Source organism: Bos javanicus, chromosome 2, assembly GCF_032452875.1.
Source record: "Bos javanicus breed banteng chromosome 2, ARS-OSU_banteng_1.0, whole genome shotgun sequence".
In the NCBI taxonomy this organism is placed as follows: domain Eukaryota; kingdom Metazoa; phylum Chordata; class Mammalia; order Artiodactyla; family Bovidae; genus Bos; species Bos javanicus.
In genome coordinates, this window is record NC_083869.1 from 36406755 (window position 1) to 36425564 (window position 18810).

The 18810-nt window shown below is 38.7% G+C and overlaps 1 protein-coding gene across 1 annotated transcript in view; it reads left to right on the top strand.

Annotated features, from left to right (window-relative positions):
- PLA2R1 (phospholipase A2 receptor 1) overlaps positions 1-18810 on the top strand; it is a 137833-nt gene that overhangs the window by 57629 nt on the left and 61394 nt on the right. Inside the window, exons 10-11 of the mRNA XM_061396121.1 lie at positions 3164-3276; positions 12913-13082. Of these exons, the coding sequence (XP_061252105.1) occupies positions 3164-3276; positions 12913-13082 (283 nt within the window). The remainder of the gene's footprint in view (positions 1-3163; positions 3277-12912; positions 13083-18810) is intronic.

The window sequence follows — 18810 nt, forward strand, 5'->3', positions numbered from 1 at the left end:
CTTTAACACTGTGCCACTTGGGAAGCCCCCCGTATATTATTTAGGAAAAAGATAAAAATATTTTTAAGTAATAAACTATTTTTGGTACTTGAACTATTTTCAGTACTTAAAAAAAAATAAAAACATACTTAATACTTTAGGTTTAAACTTTAAAGACAGAAAATAAATGTTCTGTTTTAAATTTCTTAAAGTACATTCAATATTCTGTAGTAAGGTACCAAAAATTTACCTATCAGTATCCTTAGCACACGTGTTCTCTCTTTGTGTGTCTCTCTGTATCTCTGTTTCTCTCTCACATGCACACACACCTAAAAATTCTGAATTTAACTATTCGAGATTTTTATTCTGTGAATCTCAAAATGTTCACAAATCTGGTTCTTATGCAGTTCTCTTCTAATTATTTTCTCTTCTAATCCAATTCCAATTAAATGATGAACCATCTCTCCAGAAATTGCATTTAATTCATTAATCAATGTATAAGTATATTAATCACTCTTCATACATTAGCTGAACGACATATGTGCCATAGCTGACATGTGACCAAACATTTGTCCTAATGACTACAATTCCTGAATTAGTTATAGCTGATCTCTAATCTCTATCTTGGAGAAGGAAATGGCAACCCACTCCAGTGTTCTTGCCTGGAGAATCCCAGGGACGGGGAGCCTGGTGGGCTGCCGTCTGTGGGGTCACACAGAGTCGGACACGACTGAAGTGACTTAGCAGAGCAGAGCAATCTCTATCTGATTAGAAATATTGAAAAAAATCTGTTTTACAATGGCTTTCAAGGCAACTCAACTGTTTAATTTGTGTTGAAAGAGTAATTAACTTCTTACCTGGCAGAAACAGTTGATGTTCTGTTTAAACTTTCATACACTGCTTTCCTCTTTCTGACCAGCATTACCAATATTTAAGGATTCTGAGTTCAGAGCCAGTTTTTAAATTTTATGGCAAAATTTAATTAATTTCTTTATGCACCTACCTACAAATATAGATTTGAAAGTTCTTTTCTTTTAGCTAATTGCTTTAATGCAATTCTCTCAACAGTCTGCACATGCAAAATCCCTCATAAAATAAGTCTTGATAATTTCATAGCAGAAATTTAACGAGATTTTTATTCCCATCTGAGTTACTTTTAGGGAACTTGGTAATAAGAACAATTGTTTCAGTATTGTCAACATCATCATTTCATTTAAAATGAAATGCCACCTCATGGACAAAGGATATTCACAAATACAATCAATTATTCTTCCCACTTTCATTGTGTGGACAAAGGCTTGTGGCAAAGAGCCTTTGTTTTTCTGGTTATTATTATGCCACATTCCACCCCCCTCCCATTTTCTTAGAGCCTGTTCAGTTCTTGGTTGTGTTTTGGTTTGTTTATTTTTCTAAACAGCCTATGATCTAAAAACCACTAATGAGTAAGGAGGACTATGTCAGAAAGGTCAAATTGTCAGCCTTCTTCCTCCTGTCCTTCCAAATACCAAAGCAGCCTAACCTCCCTGCCCCCACTGGAGTGATCCATGGAGGGGCTCTGGCTGGCTGACGCTGTCAATTACATGGAGAAGACTGAGAAGAGAAGTTAAGGGAATAAGTTCTGAGCACATCCTGGCCGGCTAGATGTGGCACTGCTGTGTGATCCATACCTCATTTAATAATGTTTTGAACTAAAATGGCTTATTTCTAAAATAAGATTTTTCCCTCATTTAATGCAAGATCGAGACCTTTACCGAGTAGTATGGCAGAAATCATTTTATATATGGTTGATATCTGGCAAGCATTGGTGTGACACAAAATGAAGTGTATTTTAAAACTGGTGAATACATAAAAATAGATTGATAGAAGGGATGTGATTTTATAATATTGGAAGAAAAATAACTAAAATAGCTTGGTTGAAATATAGAAGACTAATGAATCTGTCAGAGAAGGCAATAGCACCCCACTCCAGTACTCTTGCCTGGAAAATCCCATGGATGGAGGGGCCTGGTGGGCTGCAGTCCATGGGGTCGCTAGGAGTCGGACACGACTGAGCGACTTCACTTTCACTTTCCACTTTCATGCATTGGAGAAGGAAATGACAACCCACTCCACTGTTCTTGCCTGGAGAATCCCAGGGACGGTAGAGCCTGGTGGGCTGCCGTCTATGGGGTCGCACAGAGTCGGACACGACTGAAGCGACTTAGCAGTAGCAGCAGCAGCAATGAATCTGTGTCTCCTGTATCATATGCTTTTAAAGAATAAGCCACCCTTCTTCACTCCCAGGACTGAGCCATACACATTTGTCATTTGACAAAGCTTGTTTGCTTTCTCTGTAAATGGGTTGATTTAGCCATTTGATTTAGGAATAATCTTCACCAAAAAAGTATTTTAGCCTATTTGGAAGCTTGATGACCCAGTTAAGACCATCCTGGATTGCACCAAAATTAGATTCCAAACCAGCTTATCCATTAGTCTGACTTTATTTGAGTCCCTAATCTCAGTGAATCTCAGTAGGGTAACATGAAATAAGCAATATGCAAGAAACTTGAAAAAAAATACAGTACACTCTTACCTAGATCATATGTCCTCTTTGCTCATACTGAGCTCCTGGCTCTATTCTAGGGTTTCTGCTGACAGTGTCTTCCTTTGATTCTCAGAACAACTCCATGGATACTATTATTATCCCTATATACAGAGGGGAAAACTGAGACATGGAGGGATTAAATAAGGCCACATGATAGTGGAACCAGAATTCAAATCTATACATTTTGTCCTCAAAGCCAACACTTCTGACTTTTGGCATGCTGCAGGAAATAATTACATGAAATCCTATAAGTCTGAACAGACTGTGTGTGTGCGCGCACATGTGTGTGTGTGTCTGTGTGTGTGTGTGTGTGTGTGTGTGTTTGAGAGAGAGTGATCTCACGTAAACGTCCTTTTATTTCCATTTGGCATAAAGATTTTAAATCAGTTCATTAGGCTTTAAGATTAATTAAATAAATGTAAAAGTGGCTGTAGCTAATGGCCTTACCATTAGAAAGATATCAAAGACATCAAGACAAACATTCAAGTCTTAAGTTTTGAGTGGATCAGAGAAAAAAGAGGTAAATGAGAGTACACTGAAAAATATTTTACTATTCAACTAAATCAGTTGTGTCTTTAATTTTCCTTTTCCTTGTTTAAGGGATGGGAGAGACATGGTAAATTCTGTTACAAAATTGACACCGTCCTTCGAAGCTTTGACCATGCCTCCAGTGGTTACTACTGTCCTCCTGCGCTTATAACCATTACAAGCAGGTAAAATTGAAATTTTCTATCAGAAACATACTGCTTTTTTGACATAAGGGCTCTTGGAATGATAAAATGTAACCACAATCAGTAACTTGTGAAAATCTAAAATGTACCATGCAATAGAATATTAAATTATTTAAATTATTGATTTAGATGAATTTAAACCATACAATGTTATTCTTAAATTGATTTTTGAGGAACAAATAGTAATAAATCTTTCCATGAAGATTTATTATCTAGCTATGCTAATATATTCAGTTGTATGTATATTTTATCTAAGTGCCTATAATAGGCAAGAAATATGTTATTTAAATATGAAGTATTTTTTACCATAATGTATGTATCATGTGGGTTTTTTTTTTTTTTAATAACAAAAGTAAGTAAAACTGTAGAGGATTTTCAAATGCTTCTCTATTGCTTCTCTGGTCTGTGTTTGTTTAGATTTCTCTGTGCACAGATGTCTTCTCCACACAGAGACACTATGCCCTTTTCACACTCCATACAATGTGCAACGTGCTGCAGATGAGTAGCAGGAGATAAAAGTACCAACATCAGAAGTGACCTCAGTGTCACTATCAATGCCAGGAGGACAGTGAGAGCTGGGACACTGACTCCTCCAGGCAGAAGATAGAAGCAAGGCAGAGCTCTTCAGTGGTTCCACAGGAAACTATACCCACCGAGCTAGTTACTTGCTTTTCTCCCGAGGTCATTGCCTTTAAAAATATCCGTTGAAGACCAGGAAACAGAACAACTGATGCTCTGGTTTTATCTAGAGACCCTTCATATGCAGGTCTAAACTGTAGGAGGAATTCTAGGTGCTTTCTCTGTTCACCCCACATGGGAAGTCAACATTCAAAGCCATCAGTATTTCTTTTTTTTTTTCTTAAATATTTATTTATTTATTTGACTGCACTGGGTCTTAGTTGCAGCATGTGGGATCTAGTTTCCTGATCAGCGATCAGATCCAGCCCCCCTGGATTGACAGCACAGTCTTAGCTACTGGACTACCAAAGAAGCCCTTTCTCCTCTCACCTCTTACCTTCTTTCCCAGTCTTCCCTCCAAACAAATGCACAAGAGTGCAGACACACACACACACACACACACACACACACACACAGGAACAGACTGACAGCATTTGGCAAAATATATCGCCTGATGAAACATTTGGTACTCAGGAGACCCTTTTATGGGGTACAGCACCACCCCTGATGTATCTCAGTGTTGTTTTTAGTTCTGCTTTTCTCCTTCCCAGAATAGCTACCAAGGCAGAAGGAAGTCTTTATCCTTAGCCTTGTTCAGTCCACTCACAAGTTTATGAGACAGCCTTGGGCCGAAAGTCCTCCAGCCAGTAAGTCAGCACTGGGCTTTATTCAGGAGCTTGACCAACGAAGTTATGCTCTTTCAATAATTATGTTTTTCACTGAAGAAAAAGGTCTAATTATTTCACCTCTTTTTATATCTTATTCTTCCATTTTTGTATCTATCACACACCTGGCACTGTGTTAATTACTTTTCATATGTTATCTGACCATGCAAAAAGTCAACAGTCAAGAGTTTATTAGAAAATTACTTATTGACGATCCATATTGTGGGAGGCATCATATTAAACACCAGCATGCTATACAAAAAAATAAGTAAAAATAAAAGGCACCACTTGCAGGCCAGCAGCTAAAGAGTTTGAACATAGATGCCTGAAACAAGTGAAGAAAGTGAAGTAACGCAATAAATGGATAAACTCAAAGTGACATTACGGATAACTCACAGTGCCAAAGTAGCCCAAGTAAGGCAGAAATCTGTTAGAATTCAAACACTGCATTTCAAATTGAACCTTTTGGGGACCTCATGCAAAGGGCAGAAAGTGTCTGCGAAAAAAACATACTCTGTTTCATTTCCTCCAAACTGGATACAGGGGTATGTTGTGAATACTATAAATTTTTTCTCTGATAAACTATTCAATAGCCAAAGCTAATCTATAGTCCAACCCTAGAGCAGATCCAGATTCAGATGCATTTGTTTCCATCCCCTCCTTGACCTCTTAGTTCCCTCAGGTGACCTTTCACTGGCATGCTACTCAGTCACCAGTCAACCCCCCGATGTACTACATGTTAATTCCAATGAGCCAGCCCTCCCAGGTAGCTTACGTGCATGCACACTGCCCTGCAAACATGTCTATATCCAAAGCAGTGACTCCAACATGGGACATGGGAGTTGAGGAGAGCGAGGGTCTCACGCTCTTGATTTTTATTCACTCAGTTCAATTCAGTTCAGTCGCTCAGTTGTGTCCGACTCTTTGCGACCCCATGAATTGCAGCACACCAGGCCTCCCTGTCCATCACCAACTCCCAGAATTCACTCAGACTCACATCCATCCAGTCAGTGATGCTATCCAGCCATCTCATCCTCTGTCGTCCCCTACTCCTCCTGCCCACAATCCCTCCCAGCATCAGAGTCTTTTCCAATGAGTCAACTCTTCGCATGAGGTAGCCAAAGTACTGGAGTTTCAGCTTTAGCATCATTCCTTCCAAAGAAATCCCAGGGCTGATTCACTCAGACCTTATCAGTTAAGAAATGAAGATCCACACCACACCGTTCTTTAGTGTTGTTGCCCTGAGTCTTCGTGGCTAGTGGGCTTTCTCTAGCTGCAGAGAGCTGGGGTTACTCTCTAGCTGCGGTGTGCTCTCGGGCTGTAGAGCCCTGGCTCAGTAGTTGTGATGCACGGGCTTAGCTGCCCTGTGGCGTGTAGGATATTCCCGGATCAGGGATCAAACTTTGTGTCTCCTGCACTGGAACACAGATTCTTATCCACTGAACCACCAGGGAAGTCCACCATACTGTTCTCTGAATAACAATACACTTTTGAATATTTTTCAACAGCATGTTTTGTCTGAGAAGGTTGGGCAGTAGATGGACTGTCTCCTCCGAGTATCCACTAGCAGCCTGGGTAATCATTTTCTTCCATTACTGATTTCCTGTTTGAGTTAAGACACTCCTGTCACTCACTGGTACCCAAGCTTGTAGTTGCTAATTGATTTTCCACTCTTCTGCACAATTGAGTGACAGATTTGATGGGCACAATTAGAACCACCTGCTACAAATTACGTATTTCTTTTGTTATCGGGCAACTGCTCCTGGTTTAGGACTTTTAACACTTTGTAGAATAGAGAGGGGAAGAAAAATGAATCCTTACTGCTGAATAACAGAATTTTATTTGCTTGCTGTTACAAAAATTTCTGAGGCCTAGCCACTTTGCTTTCAGAGAGACCACATATGCAAAACTTGAGTTCTAAAGTTACCTTGGATAATTGTCTGCTGCTTGTGCTGCTGCTAAGTCACTTCAGTCGTGTCTGACTCTATGTGACCCCATAGATGGCGGCCCACCAGGCTCCCCCGTCCCTGGGGTTCTCCAGGCAAGAACACTGGAGTGGGTTGCCATTTCCTTCTCCAATGCATGAAAGTGAAAAGTGAAAGGGAAGTCGCTCAGTCGTGTCCGACTCTTGGCGACCCCATGGACTGCAGCCCACCAGGCTCCTCTGTCCATGGGATTTTCCAGGCAAGAGTACTGGAGTGGGGTGCCATTGCCTTCTCCAGGATAATTGTCTAAATGCATATATATCTAAATGCATATATATCTATACCTTGAATCCATCAGCCATGGAATATTTGTACAAAATAATCCAAAACACATTCGATTTTGACAGTTTTTCCCAAAGTGAGAAATGATGCAATATCTCATTTTCTCCTAAATTTAAATATTCATTATTTGCAAGCATTTTTACAGTCCTGCCATATTCTTGCAACCACAATATCCTCCAAACACTTTTACAGTTAACTTTTGTGTGTGGCAAAATATACATAATATAAAGCTTTATCAATTTAACCATTTTAAGTGTATGGTTCAGTGGCATTAAGTACATTTATTTTATTACACAATCATCACCACCGTCCAGCTCCAGAATATTTTTCATCTTCCCAAACTGAAATTTTGTATTCACTAAACACTAACTCCCCATTTCCCCTATCCCCAGCCTTTAGCAACCACCATTCTACTTTCTGTCTCTATGAAGTTGGCTGCTCTAGTTACCTCATAACTGGAACCACACAGTGGTTGTCCAGTTGTGCCTGGTTTATTTCACTTAGCCTAATGTCCCCTGTTGTTGTTTAGTTGCTAAGCTGTGGCTGACTTAGTAACCCCATGGACTGTAGCCCACCAGGCTCCTCTGTCCATAGGATTTCCCAGACAAAGGTAGGAGTGGGTTGACATTTCCTTCTCCGGGGCATCTTCTCAACTCAGGGATCGAACCCACATCTTCTGCATTGCAGGAAGATTCTTAACCACTGAGCCACCAGGGAAATCCATAATGGCTTCTAGGTTGCTCCATATTATAGCATGTGTCAGAATTTTTTTCTTTTTGAAAGCTGAAAAACATTCCATAGTATGTATATTCTACATTTTGTTTGCCCATCCAACCACTGGTAGAAAAAAGATGCTTCTATTTTTGACTACTGTCAACAACGCTGCTGTGAATATGGATGTCCAAGTGTCACGTAACTCCCTGCTTTCAATTACTTTGGGTTATACACCCAGAAGTGGAACTTCTGGATCATATACTAATTCTATGTTTAAGTTTTTGAGGAATACCCATACTGTTTTCCATGGGAGCTTCATTTTACATTCCCACCAGCAATGTACAAGAATTCCAGTTCCTCTACATCCTGACAAAAGCTTGTTATTTTCTGTTTTTACATAATAGTCATCCTAATGAGTGTGATGGGACCAGATGCCATGATCTTCATTTTTTGAATGTTGAGCTTTAAGCCAACTTTTTCACTCTCCTCTTTCACTCTCATCAAGAGGCTTTTTAGTTCCTCTTCACTTTCCGCCATAATGAGTGTGAAGTAGTATCTCATTGTGGTTTTGATTTGCATTTTCCTAATGATTAGTGATGCTGAGCATCTTTTCATGTGCTTATCGACAGTTTATATCTCCTTTGGAGAACCATCTATTTAAGTCTTTTATTCATTTTTGAATTAGAGTGTTTGTTTTCCGTCATTGATTTGTAGTTCTTTATATACTCTGGATATTAATTGCTTATCAGATACATAATTTGCAAATACTTTCTCCTATTTGTGGGTTGCCGTTTATTCTGTTGAATTGTCCTTTCATGCGTAAAAGTTTAAATTTTGACTAAGTCCAATTTATTCTTTCTCATTTAGTGGCCTGTGCTTTTTAGTGTTTTATCCAAGAAATTACTACTATACTCACTGTCATGAAAAAATTTCCCCTATGCTTTCTTCTAAGAATTTTAGTTTTAGCTCATATGTTTAGGTCGTTGATCCACTATGTAAGTGGTATAGGCTAAGAGTCCAGCTACATTATTTTGTAGGTGGATACCCACTTTTCCTAACATTGTTATTGAAAAGACTGTCCTTTCCTCAATGAATGGTCTTGGCAACCTTGTGAAAAATCACTTGACCATACATGCAATGGTTTATTTCTAGATTCTCTATTCTGTTCCATTGCTCTGTATGTCTGTCTTTATGCCAGTATCACACTGTTTTGATTACTGTATTTTTAGTAAGTTTTGAAATCAAGAAGTATAAGGTCTTCAACTTTGTTCTTCTTTTTCATGTTTGTTTTTGCTCTTTGAAGAGATTGTGTTTGAGATTCTATATGAATTTTAAGATGGATTTTCTATTTCTGTAAAAGATAAATCAGGATTTTTGACAGGGATTGCATTCAATCTGTAGGTCACCTTGGATAGAATGGCCATTTTAACAATAAGTCTTCCAAACCATGGAGATGGAATGTCTTTCCATTTATTTGTGTCTTCTTTAATTTTGTCATTTTCAGTGTACAAGTCTTTTGCCTCCTTAGTCAAGTTCATTCCCAAGTGTTTTATTATTTTTGATGCTATTATAAATGGAATTATTCTCCTTTTCATTTTTTCACTGTTAGTATCAATAAATAAAAATGCAACTGATTTTTGTGTGTTGACTTTTTATCCTGCAATTTGCTGAATTCATTGGTTAATTCTAACAGTTTTCTTTTTGGTAGAGTGCAGTTCAATTTCTTTTAAAAAACACATTTTGGTGACTATTTTTAAAGTTACACAATAGAAACATTCTCATTGCATTTTTAAATTAAAATTTAATGTTTAGCACCATGAACAACAGATTCTTCTCAAGGTGATGGAAATTCAAGATATACCTTTTTTTTCATATTTACATTGGAAATAAACATTTGATTTCTTGCCTTTTTAAGGGGTTGATGCTGAAATTTTGTTCTGATTTTAAGAAGTATTTGCCTACAAAACTTGATTTTATAATTAAGTATATACATAAGCAAAATATTTTATCATTGTCTTTCTAAAGAATAACAATTTTTACTTTACTGAATACTCTAAAGATAACTAGTTCAAAAATATATAAAAATATGTAAATGTGGTTATTTTTTTCTTAAATAATAATATTTGAGTTAACCTCAGTGATACCAGATAAAAAGTCCAAATATTATGAATCCTTGGAATATTCTCAAATGAAGAATTCTAAAAGAAAGGGCCAGAAAAGACTTTAAAGGGTCGTCCACACTATTACCTAAAGCTAGAGTTTTCACAACCCTGTAAGTGTTTGAAACCAAATAGTGAGGGATAAAGAATGTAAAATGATCTCTGTTTCTTTATCAGTTGGAAACAGATACTCAAGAGACTGCATGCTATTTTTCAGGGTTAATTTCTTAGAGTACATGGTTTAGAAAAAAGATAGAGTTGCTGAATTTCCCTATTAACAATCCCATTTTCTAAATTGGACCAGAAAACTAGATTCCTGTTTTTATCTGAAGGTTATGGTGGCTCAGATGGTGAAGAATCTACCTGCAATGCAGGAGACCCGGCTTCGATCCCTGGGTCACTTCTGGTTCTTCCACAGCCTTATCTGGCCCCAGTCTTAGCACCATGGATTCTGGAAGTGGAGATAAAGACAGAGGCTCGGCCGATAAATGGAGCCTCTTTGGACCAAGATCCTTCCAGAAGTCCGATTCAGGAGGTTTTGCCATCTAAGCCTACAAAGGAGCCCAGAAGCCTTCTCCAATGGAAGTGATGCACACACAAGCCACCCAAAGGGTCAAGGAGCCAGCAACTTTCAAGCCGCCCAAGTTGGATATCCCAGTGATAGAAGGGACAAAACAGCTGCCACGGGCCCACAATCTCAAACCCCGGGACTTGAATGTTCTCACACCCACTGGCTTTCTGTTCTGGGGACTCTGCATCGAGGGTATCGAGCCCAGCTCCCTTTTACCTTGGCTCTTCCCTGGTGGCTCAGACGGTAAAAGCCTCTGCCTATAATGCAGGAGACCTGGGTTCCATCCCTGGGTCGGGAAGATCCCCTGTAGAAGGGAACGGCCACCCACTCCAGGACTCTTCCCTGGAAAATCCCATGGACGGAGGAGCCTGATAGGCTACAGTCCATGGGGTTGCAAAGAGTCGGACATGACTGAGCGATTTCACTTTCACTTTCATGGTGGCTCAGATGGTGAAGAATCTACCTGCAATACAGGAGACCCAGCTTCCACCTCTGGGTTGGGAAGATCCTCTGGAGAAGGGAAAGGCTTCCCAGTACTCTAGTACTCTTAACTGGATAATTCCATGGTTAGAGGAGCCTGGAGGGCTACAGTCCACAGGGTCGCAAAGAGCCAGACACAACTGAGCAAATAACACTACTATAGGATTTAATATATGAGTATTATATGTAACTGCTTAAATGGTATATCTGCCAATTTAAAAATCAAGTGTGTATTGCTTTGTGCAATGACAAATTGTTGTAAAATAGCAAATCAGAGTAGACTGCTGCGGCTGCTGCTAAGTCACTTCAGTGGTGTCCGACTCTGTGCAACCCCATAGACGGCAGCCTACTAGGCTCCTCTGTCCCTGGGATTCTCCAGGCAAGAATACTGGAGTGGGTTGCCATTTCCTTCTCCAATCTAAATGAATCTAAAACAGGGGACAAAAGTAAAGTGTTGTCATGAATAATGATACCAGAAGCCAAGCTCACAGACACCACTCTCTCTCTCTCCATTATCTGATAAATGCTGTAGTACAAGGTAATAGAAGAAGCAGCAATATTCTCTGGGGTTAGAACCAGCACAGTGACTAGTGGTCCTGACCATAGCCTCCATGGTGCAGAGCCCTGCTGGCCTCCTAGCGTTGCAGTTTCAGGCACCATCTGGCGTGATAATAATGCTACTCTCCCTCAGAAGAGAAAAGGAAAAACATATGTTATGAGAGCATTAACTACTGAAAGTCTAGGAAAAATTGCAACAGCATCTAGACAGCATTTACTTTTATATACCTTCTTTTTGAAGCATATTTTTTATGTAAGTTTCTGCCACTGCAATCTGATTTTAAAAATAACTTTAATAATTTCAAGTGTATGCCTTTTAGATTACCAATAGAGTAGCTGCATAAAATACTAAAGGATATGGTTTGCAAGATGAGTGTCATGGATGCTTGATATCACTGTTGCTGGTGATGCTTATAAGGCAGTTTAAAAGTTTGCTTCTCTGTGTTCTTTTCTCTTTCCCTTCCATTATTTCCCTTGAGACTCCTCTATTACTGAATGACCCCATCAACTTCTCTTAGCAAGTTAAAGATGCACCATAATGAAAAAAATCAAAAATTGGATGAAAAAGTCTAATTTGCTCTCTCCTTCGGTATACCTTTGGTAATTTCATCAGGCCTTTTCTCTCCCAGTGAGTTGACAGGTCTGGCCAAAAGTTACCATTGTTTGAAAGGTGTTTTTTCAAAACAATATATATATTGAAAGTAAGTTTTTCAAGATAGTTTCCAACTTAGCTTAAAATTTCAATGCTGGTTAAGTTTTAACCCATGTTTCTGTCAAGCATGTATACAAATTTCTAGATTCTGCTTTTGATGCCGTCATGGTGAGGAGGGAGCGGTGCCATCAGTCAGTGAACACTAATTCATTCAGCTGTTTGGGGAAATATAGTGGGTGTACTTCTCTGGATTAGTTCCTAGTGTTTTAAATTTATCTTCAGTGAATAAGCACATCTGAACACATTTGAATAAGCCAATGACTCCCTGCGCCTGTGCACAAACTGATTTGGGAGACATATAATTGCTACTCTAATTTCTGTTGCATTCTTACCAGGCAAGTGTGGTAAGTGGGTGCAAGTGAACTCTATCAGCAGATGCTCATTCGGAAAAGCAGAATATCCTTACTTCTCCCCCACCCCCGGAGGCAGCTCCCCACCACATGCACATTACAGCATGGTGTGTGCTGTGTGGCCTAATTACACCACAGGGCACAGGTTGCACCAAGAAATGCACTGCTAGCATTCCAGCCTTTACAGGCTACACTCTGAAGCTGGAACTGGACTCTGTTCCTTGAAAGAACTGACCACCAACTTTGAGGATCAGATTCTCCTCACTCATATATTTCTGGGAATTGCACTTATGTTTGGCATTTATTAGCAATGTTCAGGGTCTTTGAGTATTTTTCTGTCCCATATTCTAAAGAATTCGTGAAAAATGCTTACTGTGGTGCCATTCTGTGCACCTCATTATGTTTTAATGACATTTTTTATTGCCCAGAAACTTACTATAATCATTTCCTTTTCCCCTTTTAAGGTTTGAACAGGCTTTTATTACCAGTTTGATCAGTAGTGTGGTAAAAACGAAGGACACTTATTTTTGGATCGCTCTTCAAGATCAAAATAATACAGGAGAATACACTTGGAAGACGGCAGGGCAGCAGTTGGAGCCAGTGAAGTACACACACTGGAACACACGTCAGCCCCGTGAGTAGAGGGCACCGTCACCCCACTTCGCCCTCCTGTTTTCTTTACCCCCAGATTCCATCCACCTTGTGGTCCACCTCCTTTGAGTCTTCCTTAGTGTTTTTTAAGGCATAAATCAACTAAAACAATTACCACAGGTTCTCAGGGGGTGATATATGGCTGATCGTTTTTAGCAGTATAATCCATAAGAGTCATTTGACAAGTTCAAGGTATAAATTCATTGCTCAAGATCACACATGCCTTTATTAGCAGAAGTCCAGTTTCTCCCTCCTAAAATCTCTTCCCCATCCGCCCTCATTGTCTAAGAATCCTAGGGGCTTAATCAATCCAGAAAAGTCTATTATACTTCAAAACAGAGTGAATGGGCACGTTTGAGCACATCTAATATGTTCACAGTTAATGCCAGGTGACTTTGCTGTGAAATGTTAGTTAGGTAACATTCTGGCTAGTCCATCTCCTCCATGGATTTCTGTGGTACCTTAGCTGGGATTTCAGTTACAGGTCTATTAATTCTTCATTTTCTTATGCTCAGCTCTGGATCCCAAAGTACGAAACTGTGCCAGAGAATCTAATGGTTTCAGCCACAATCTACACTAGAATCAGCCCCGCAGACCAAGCTTTTAGGTCACTGTGTTAATCTTAGGCCAAGAGCCTAGATCCAACACATCTGTATCTCACTCTGAGCCATTTGGATGCCTTGCTCCCTTTCTTGCCTGTGGATCTCCAACAAGCCTACCCCAGACAATAGGCAACAGGTTACCTTCAAATGTGTATCTGGAGGAAATGAGTTAGAGGCATCAAGCTCTTCCCTGAGGAAAGATAACTATTATTATAATATTATAATAATTACTCAGTTCAGTGCAGTTCAGTTCAGTCACTCAGTGGTGTCCAACTCTTTGCGACCCCATGAATCGCAGCACGCCAGGCCTCCCTGTCCATCACCAACTCCCGGAGTTCACCCAAACTCACATCCATCGAGTAGGTGATGCCATCCAGCCATCTCATCCTCTGTCGTCCCCTTCTCCTCCTGCCCCCAATCCCTCCCAGCGTCAGAGTCTTTTCCAGTGAGACAACTCTTCGTATGAGGTGGCCAAGAACTGGAGTTTCAGCTTTAGCATCATTCCTTCCAAAGAAAACCCAGGGCTGATCTCCTTCAGAATGGACTGGTTGGATCTCCTTGCAGTCCAAGGGACTTTCAAGAGCCTTCTCCAACACCACAGTTCAAAAACATCAATTCTTTGGCACTCAGCTTTCTTCACAGTCCAACTCTCACATCCATACATGACCACTGGAAAAACCATAGCCTTGACTAGATGGACCTTTGTTGGCAAAGTAATGTCTCTGCTTTTAAATATGCTGTCTCGGTTGGTCATAACTTTCCTTCCAAGGAGTAAGCGTCTTTTAATTTCAAGGCTGCAATCACCATCTGCAGTGATTTTGGAGCCCCCCAAAATAAAGTCTGACACTGTTTCCACTGTTTCCCCATCTATTTCCCATGAAGTGATGGGACCAGATGCCATCATCTTTGTTTTCTGAATGTTGAGCTTTAAGCCAACTTTTTCACTCTCCTCTTTCACTTTCATCAAGAGGCTTTTTAGTTCCTCTTCACTTTCTGCCATAATGGTGGTATCATCTGCATATCTGAGGTTATTGATATTTCTCCCAGCAATCTTGATTCCAGCTTGTGATTCTTCCAGCCCAGCATTTCTCATGATGTACTCTGCATATAAGTTAAATAAGCAGGGTGACAATATTCAGCCTTGACATCCTCCTTTTCCTATTTGGAACCAGTCTGTTGTTCCATGTCCGCTTCTAACTGTTGCTTCCTGACCTGCATACAGGTTTCTCAAGAGGCAGATTAGGTGGTCTGGTATTCCCATCTCTTTCAGAATTTCCCACAGTTTATTGTGATCCACACAGTCAAAGGCTTTGGCATAGTCAATAAAGCAGAAATAGATGTTTTTCTGGAACTCTCTTGCTTTTTCGATGATCCAGTGGATGTTGGCAATTTGATCTCTGGTTTCTTTGCCTTTTCTAAAACCAGCAGGAACATCTGGAATTTCACAGTTCACATATTGCGGAAGCCTAGCTTGGAGAATTCTAAGCATTACTTTACTAGTGTGAGATGAATGCAATTGTGTGGTAGTTTGAGCATTCTTTGGCATTGTCTTTCTTTGGGATTGGAGTGAAAACTGACCTTTTCCTGTGGCCACTGCTGAGTTTTCCAAATTTGCTGGCATATTGAGTGCAGCACTTTCACAGCATCATCTTTCAGGATTTGAAATAGCTCAACTGGAATTCCATCACCTCCACTAGCTTTGTTTGTAGTGATGCTTTCTAAGGCCCACTTGACTTCACATTCCAGGATGTCTGGCTCTAGGTCAGTGATCACACCATTGTGATTATCTGGGTCGTGAAGATCTTTTTTGTACAGTCCTTCTGTGTATTCTTGCCACTTCTTAATATCTTCTGCTTCTGTTAGGTCCATACCATTTCTGTCCTTTATCGAGCCCATCGTTGCATGAAATGTTCCCTTGGTATCTCTAATTTTCTTGAAGAGATCTCTAGTCTTTCCCATTCTGTTATTTTCCTCTATTTCTTTGCATTGAACGCTGAGGAAGGCTTTCTTATCTCTCCTTGCTATTCTTTGGGACTCTGCATTCAGATGCTTATCTTTCCTTTTCTCGTTTACTTTTCGCTTCTCTTCTTTTCACAGCTATTTGTAAGGCCTCCCCAGACAGCCATTTTGCTTTTTTACATTTCTTTTCCATGGGGAGGGTCTTGATCCCTGTCTCCTGTACAGTGTCATGAACCTCCATCCATAGTTCATCAGGCACTCTGTCTATCAGATCTAGTCCCTTAAATCTATTTTTCACTTCCACTGTATACTCATAAGGGATTTGATTTAGGTCATACCTGAATGATCTAGTGGTTTTCCCTACTTTCTTCAATTTAAGTCTGAATTTGGCAATAAGGAGTTCATGATCTGAGCCACAGTCAGCTCCTGGTCTTGTTTTTGTTGACTGTATAGAGCTTCTCCATCTTTGGCTGCAAAGAATATAATCAATCTGATTTCGGTGTTGACCATCTGGTGATGTCCATGTGTAGAGTCTTCTCTTATGTTGTTGGAAGAGGGTGTTTGCTATGACCAGTGCATTCTCTTGGCAAACTCTATTAGCCTTTGCCCTGCTTCATTCAGTATTCCAAGGACAAATTTGCCTGTTACTCCAGGTGTTTCTTGACTTCCTACTTTTGCATTCCAGTCCCCGATAATGAAAAGGACATCTTTTTTTGGGTATAAGTTCTAAAAGGTCTTGTAGGTCTTCATAGAACCATTCAGCTTCTTCAGTGTTACTGGTTGGGGCATAGACTTGGATTACTGTGATACTGAATGGTTTGCCTTGGAAACAAACAGAGATCATTCTGTTGTATATATCAAATATTTAACAAAAATTAGTCAGAGGACTAAATACTAATTAAAGAATATTTTTAGAGCAGTTCAAAAACTAAGACCCAAGTATGTTGTCTACAAAAAACCCACTTTAAATATAAAGACACATGTAGATTAAAAGTAAAGGGATAAAGATATTATGCTAACACTAATCAAAAGAAAGTAAAAGTAGCTATATTAATTTAATACAGAGCAGACTTCAGAACAAGAAAAGTTTCCAGGGATAAAAATGGACATTACATAAAGATAAAGGAGTCAGCACTAAAGAAGACATAACAGTCCTTAATGTGTATGTACTTAACAATAGAATAGCAAAATATATGAGGGAAAACTGATAATACTGCAAGGAGAAATAGGTGAATCTACTATTATAGTTGGATATGTTAGCACCCCTCTGTTAGAAATGGATGGATCCAACAGACAGAAAATCAGTAAGGACAAAGTTGAAATCAACAGCACCATCGATAACCTGGATATGATTGATATCTATAGACTGCTTCATCCAACAACAGCAACAGCAGATTACACATTCTTAAACTGACATGGAACGTTTGCTAAGACAGACTGCATTCTAGGCCATAAAGCACACCTTAACAAATTTAAAAGAATAGAAGTTTTACAATGTCTCTTAGTTCACATGAAATTAAACTATAAACAAATAACAGAAAGGTATCTGAGAAAATTCCAAAATACTTGGAGATTAAGCAACCCTTAATTAAATGAAAATATATTTGTGAGATGCAGAGAAAGCAGGGCTTAGAGGGAAATTTATAACACTGAATGAATATATCAGAAAAGAAATATTTTAAATCACTAACCTGATTTTCCATTTAGGAAACTAGAGAAAGAAGAGCATATTAAATCCAAAGTAAGTAGAAGAAAAGAAAAATAAGAATTAGAGCAGAAATCAGTGAAATTGAATACAGAAAATCAATAAAGAAAATCAAAGAAACCTGATTCTTTGAAAATAACAATGAAATTAATAAGCCTCTAACCTGTTTCACTAAGAGAGAGGATACACAAATTGCTAATATCATAAATGAATAACGGGACATCACTATAGATGCCACAGACATTAAAAGGATTTAAAAAAGGAATATTATGAGCAACTATATCCATAAATTTGACAATTTAGGTAAAATTTACCAATTCTTTTAAAGATATAATCTGCCAAAACCCACAAAAGAAGAAATGGACTATCTGAATAAGACTATATCTATTAAAAAATTGAATCAGTAATTTATAACCTTCCAAAACAGAAAGCAGTAGGCTCATATGGGTTCAGCTAGTGAATTCTACCAAACATTTTAAGTGAGAAATTATACCAGTTCTCTACAACCTCTTCTAGAAGTTAGAAGCAGAGAGACTATAACTCATTGTATGAGGGCAACATTACCCTACACCAAAGTCAGAAAAAGACACTACAAGAAAACTACAGACCAATATATCTCATGAACATAAACACAAAAATCTTTAACCAAATATTAACAGATTGACTTAAAAATGTATAAAGAGAATTTATACACTTCAATCAAGTGGAATTTATCCCAGGTATACAAAGCTGGTTCAACATTTAAAAACCTATTAATGTTTTCCATGGCATCAACAAAAGAAAAATCACACGATCATATCAATAGATGCAGAAAAAGCATCTGACAAAATTCCATATCCATTCATGTTAAAAACTATTAGCAAACAAGGAATTGATGGGAACTTCTTCAACTTGATAAAGAACATCTACAGAAAACTCAGATATCATACTTAATGGTGAAAAATAGAAGCTTCCCTACTAAGATCAAGAACAAGACAAAGATGTCCCTTATCAACCCTCTTTTAAACATTGTAGAAGTTCTAACTAATGCAATAAGATAAGAAAAGCAAATGAAAGTATACAGATTGGAAAGAAAGAAATAAAACTTCATTTACAGATGACATGATTGTTTATGTAGAAAATTAGAATCAAAAAATTCCTCTAGCTAATAATCAATTATAGCAAGATTGCAGGACACAGGATTAACGTACAAAAGTCAATTGCTTTTCTGTATAGCAGCAGTGAAAAGAGGAATTTTAAATTAAAAACATATTATATTAGCACCCCTCAAAGTGAAATTTTTAGGTATAAATCTAACCATATGTATAAGATCTATAGAAGAAAACTACAGACTTAATGACAGAAATCAAAAAGAAATTAATAAATAGGGAGTCCATGTTCATAAACAGAAAGGCTCAATATTGTCACAATGTCAGTTCTACATAAATTGACCTACAGACTCAAGG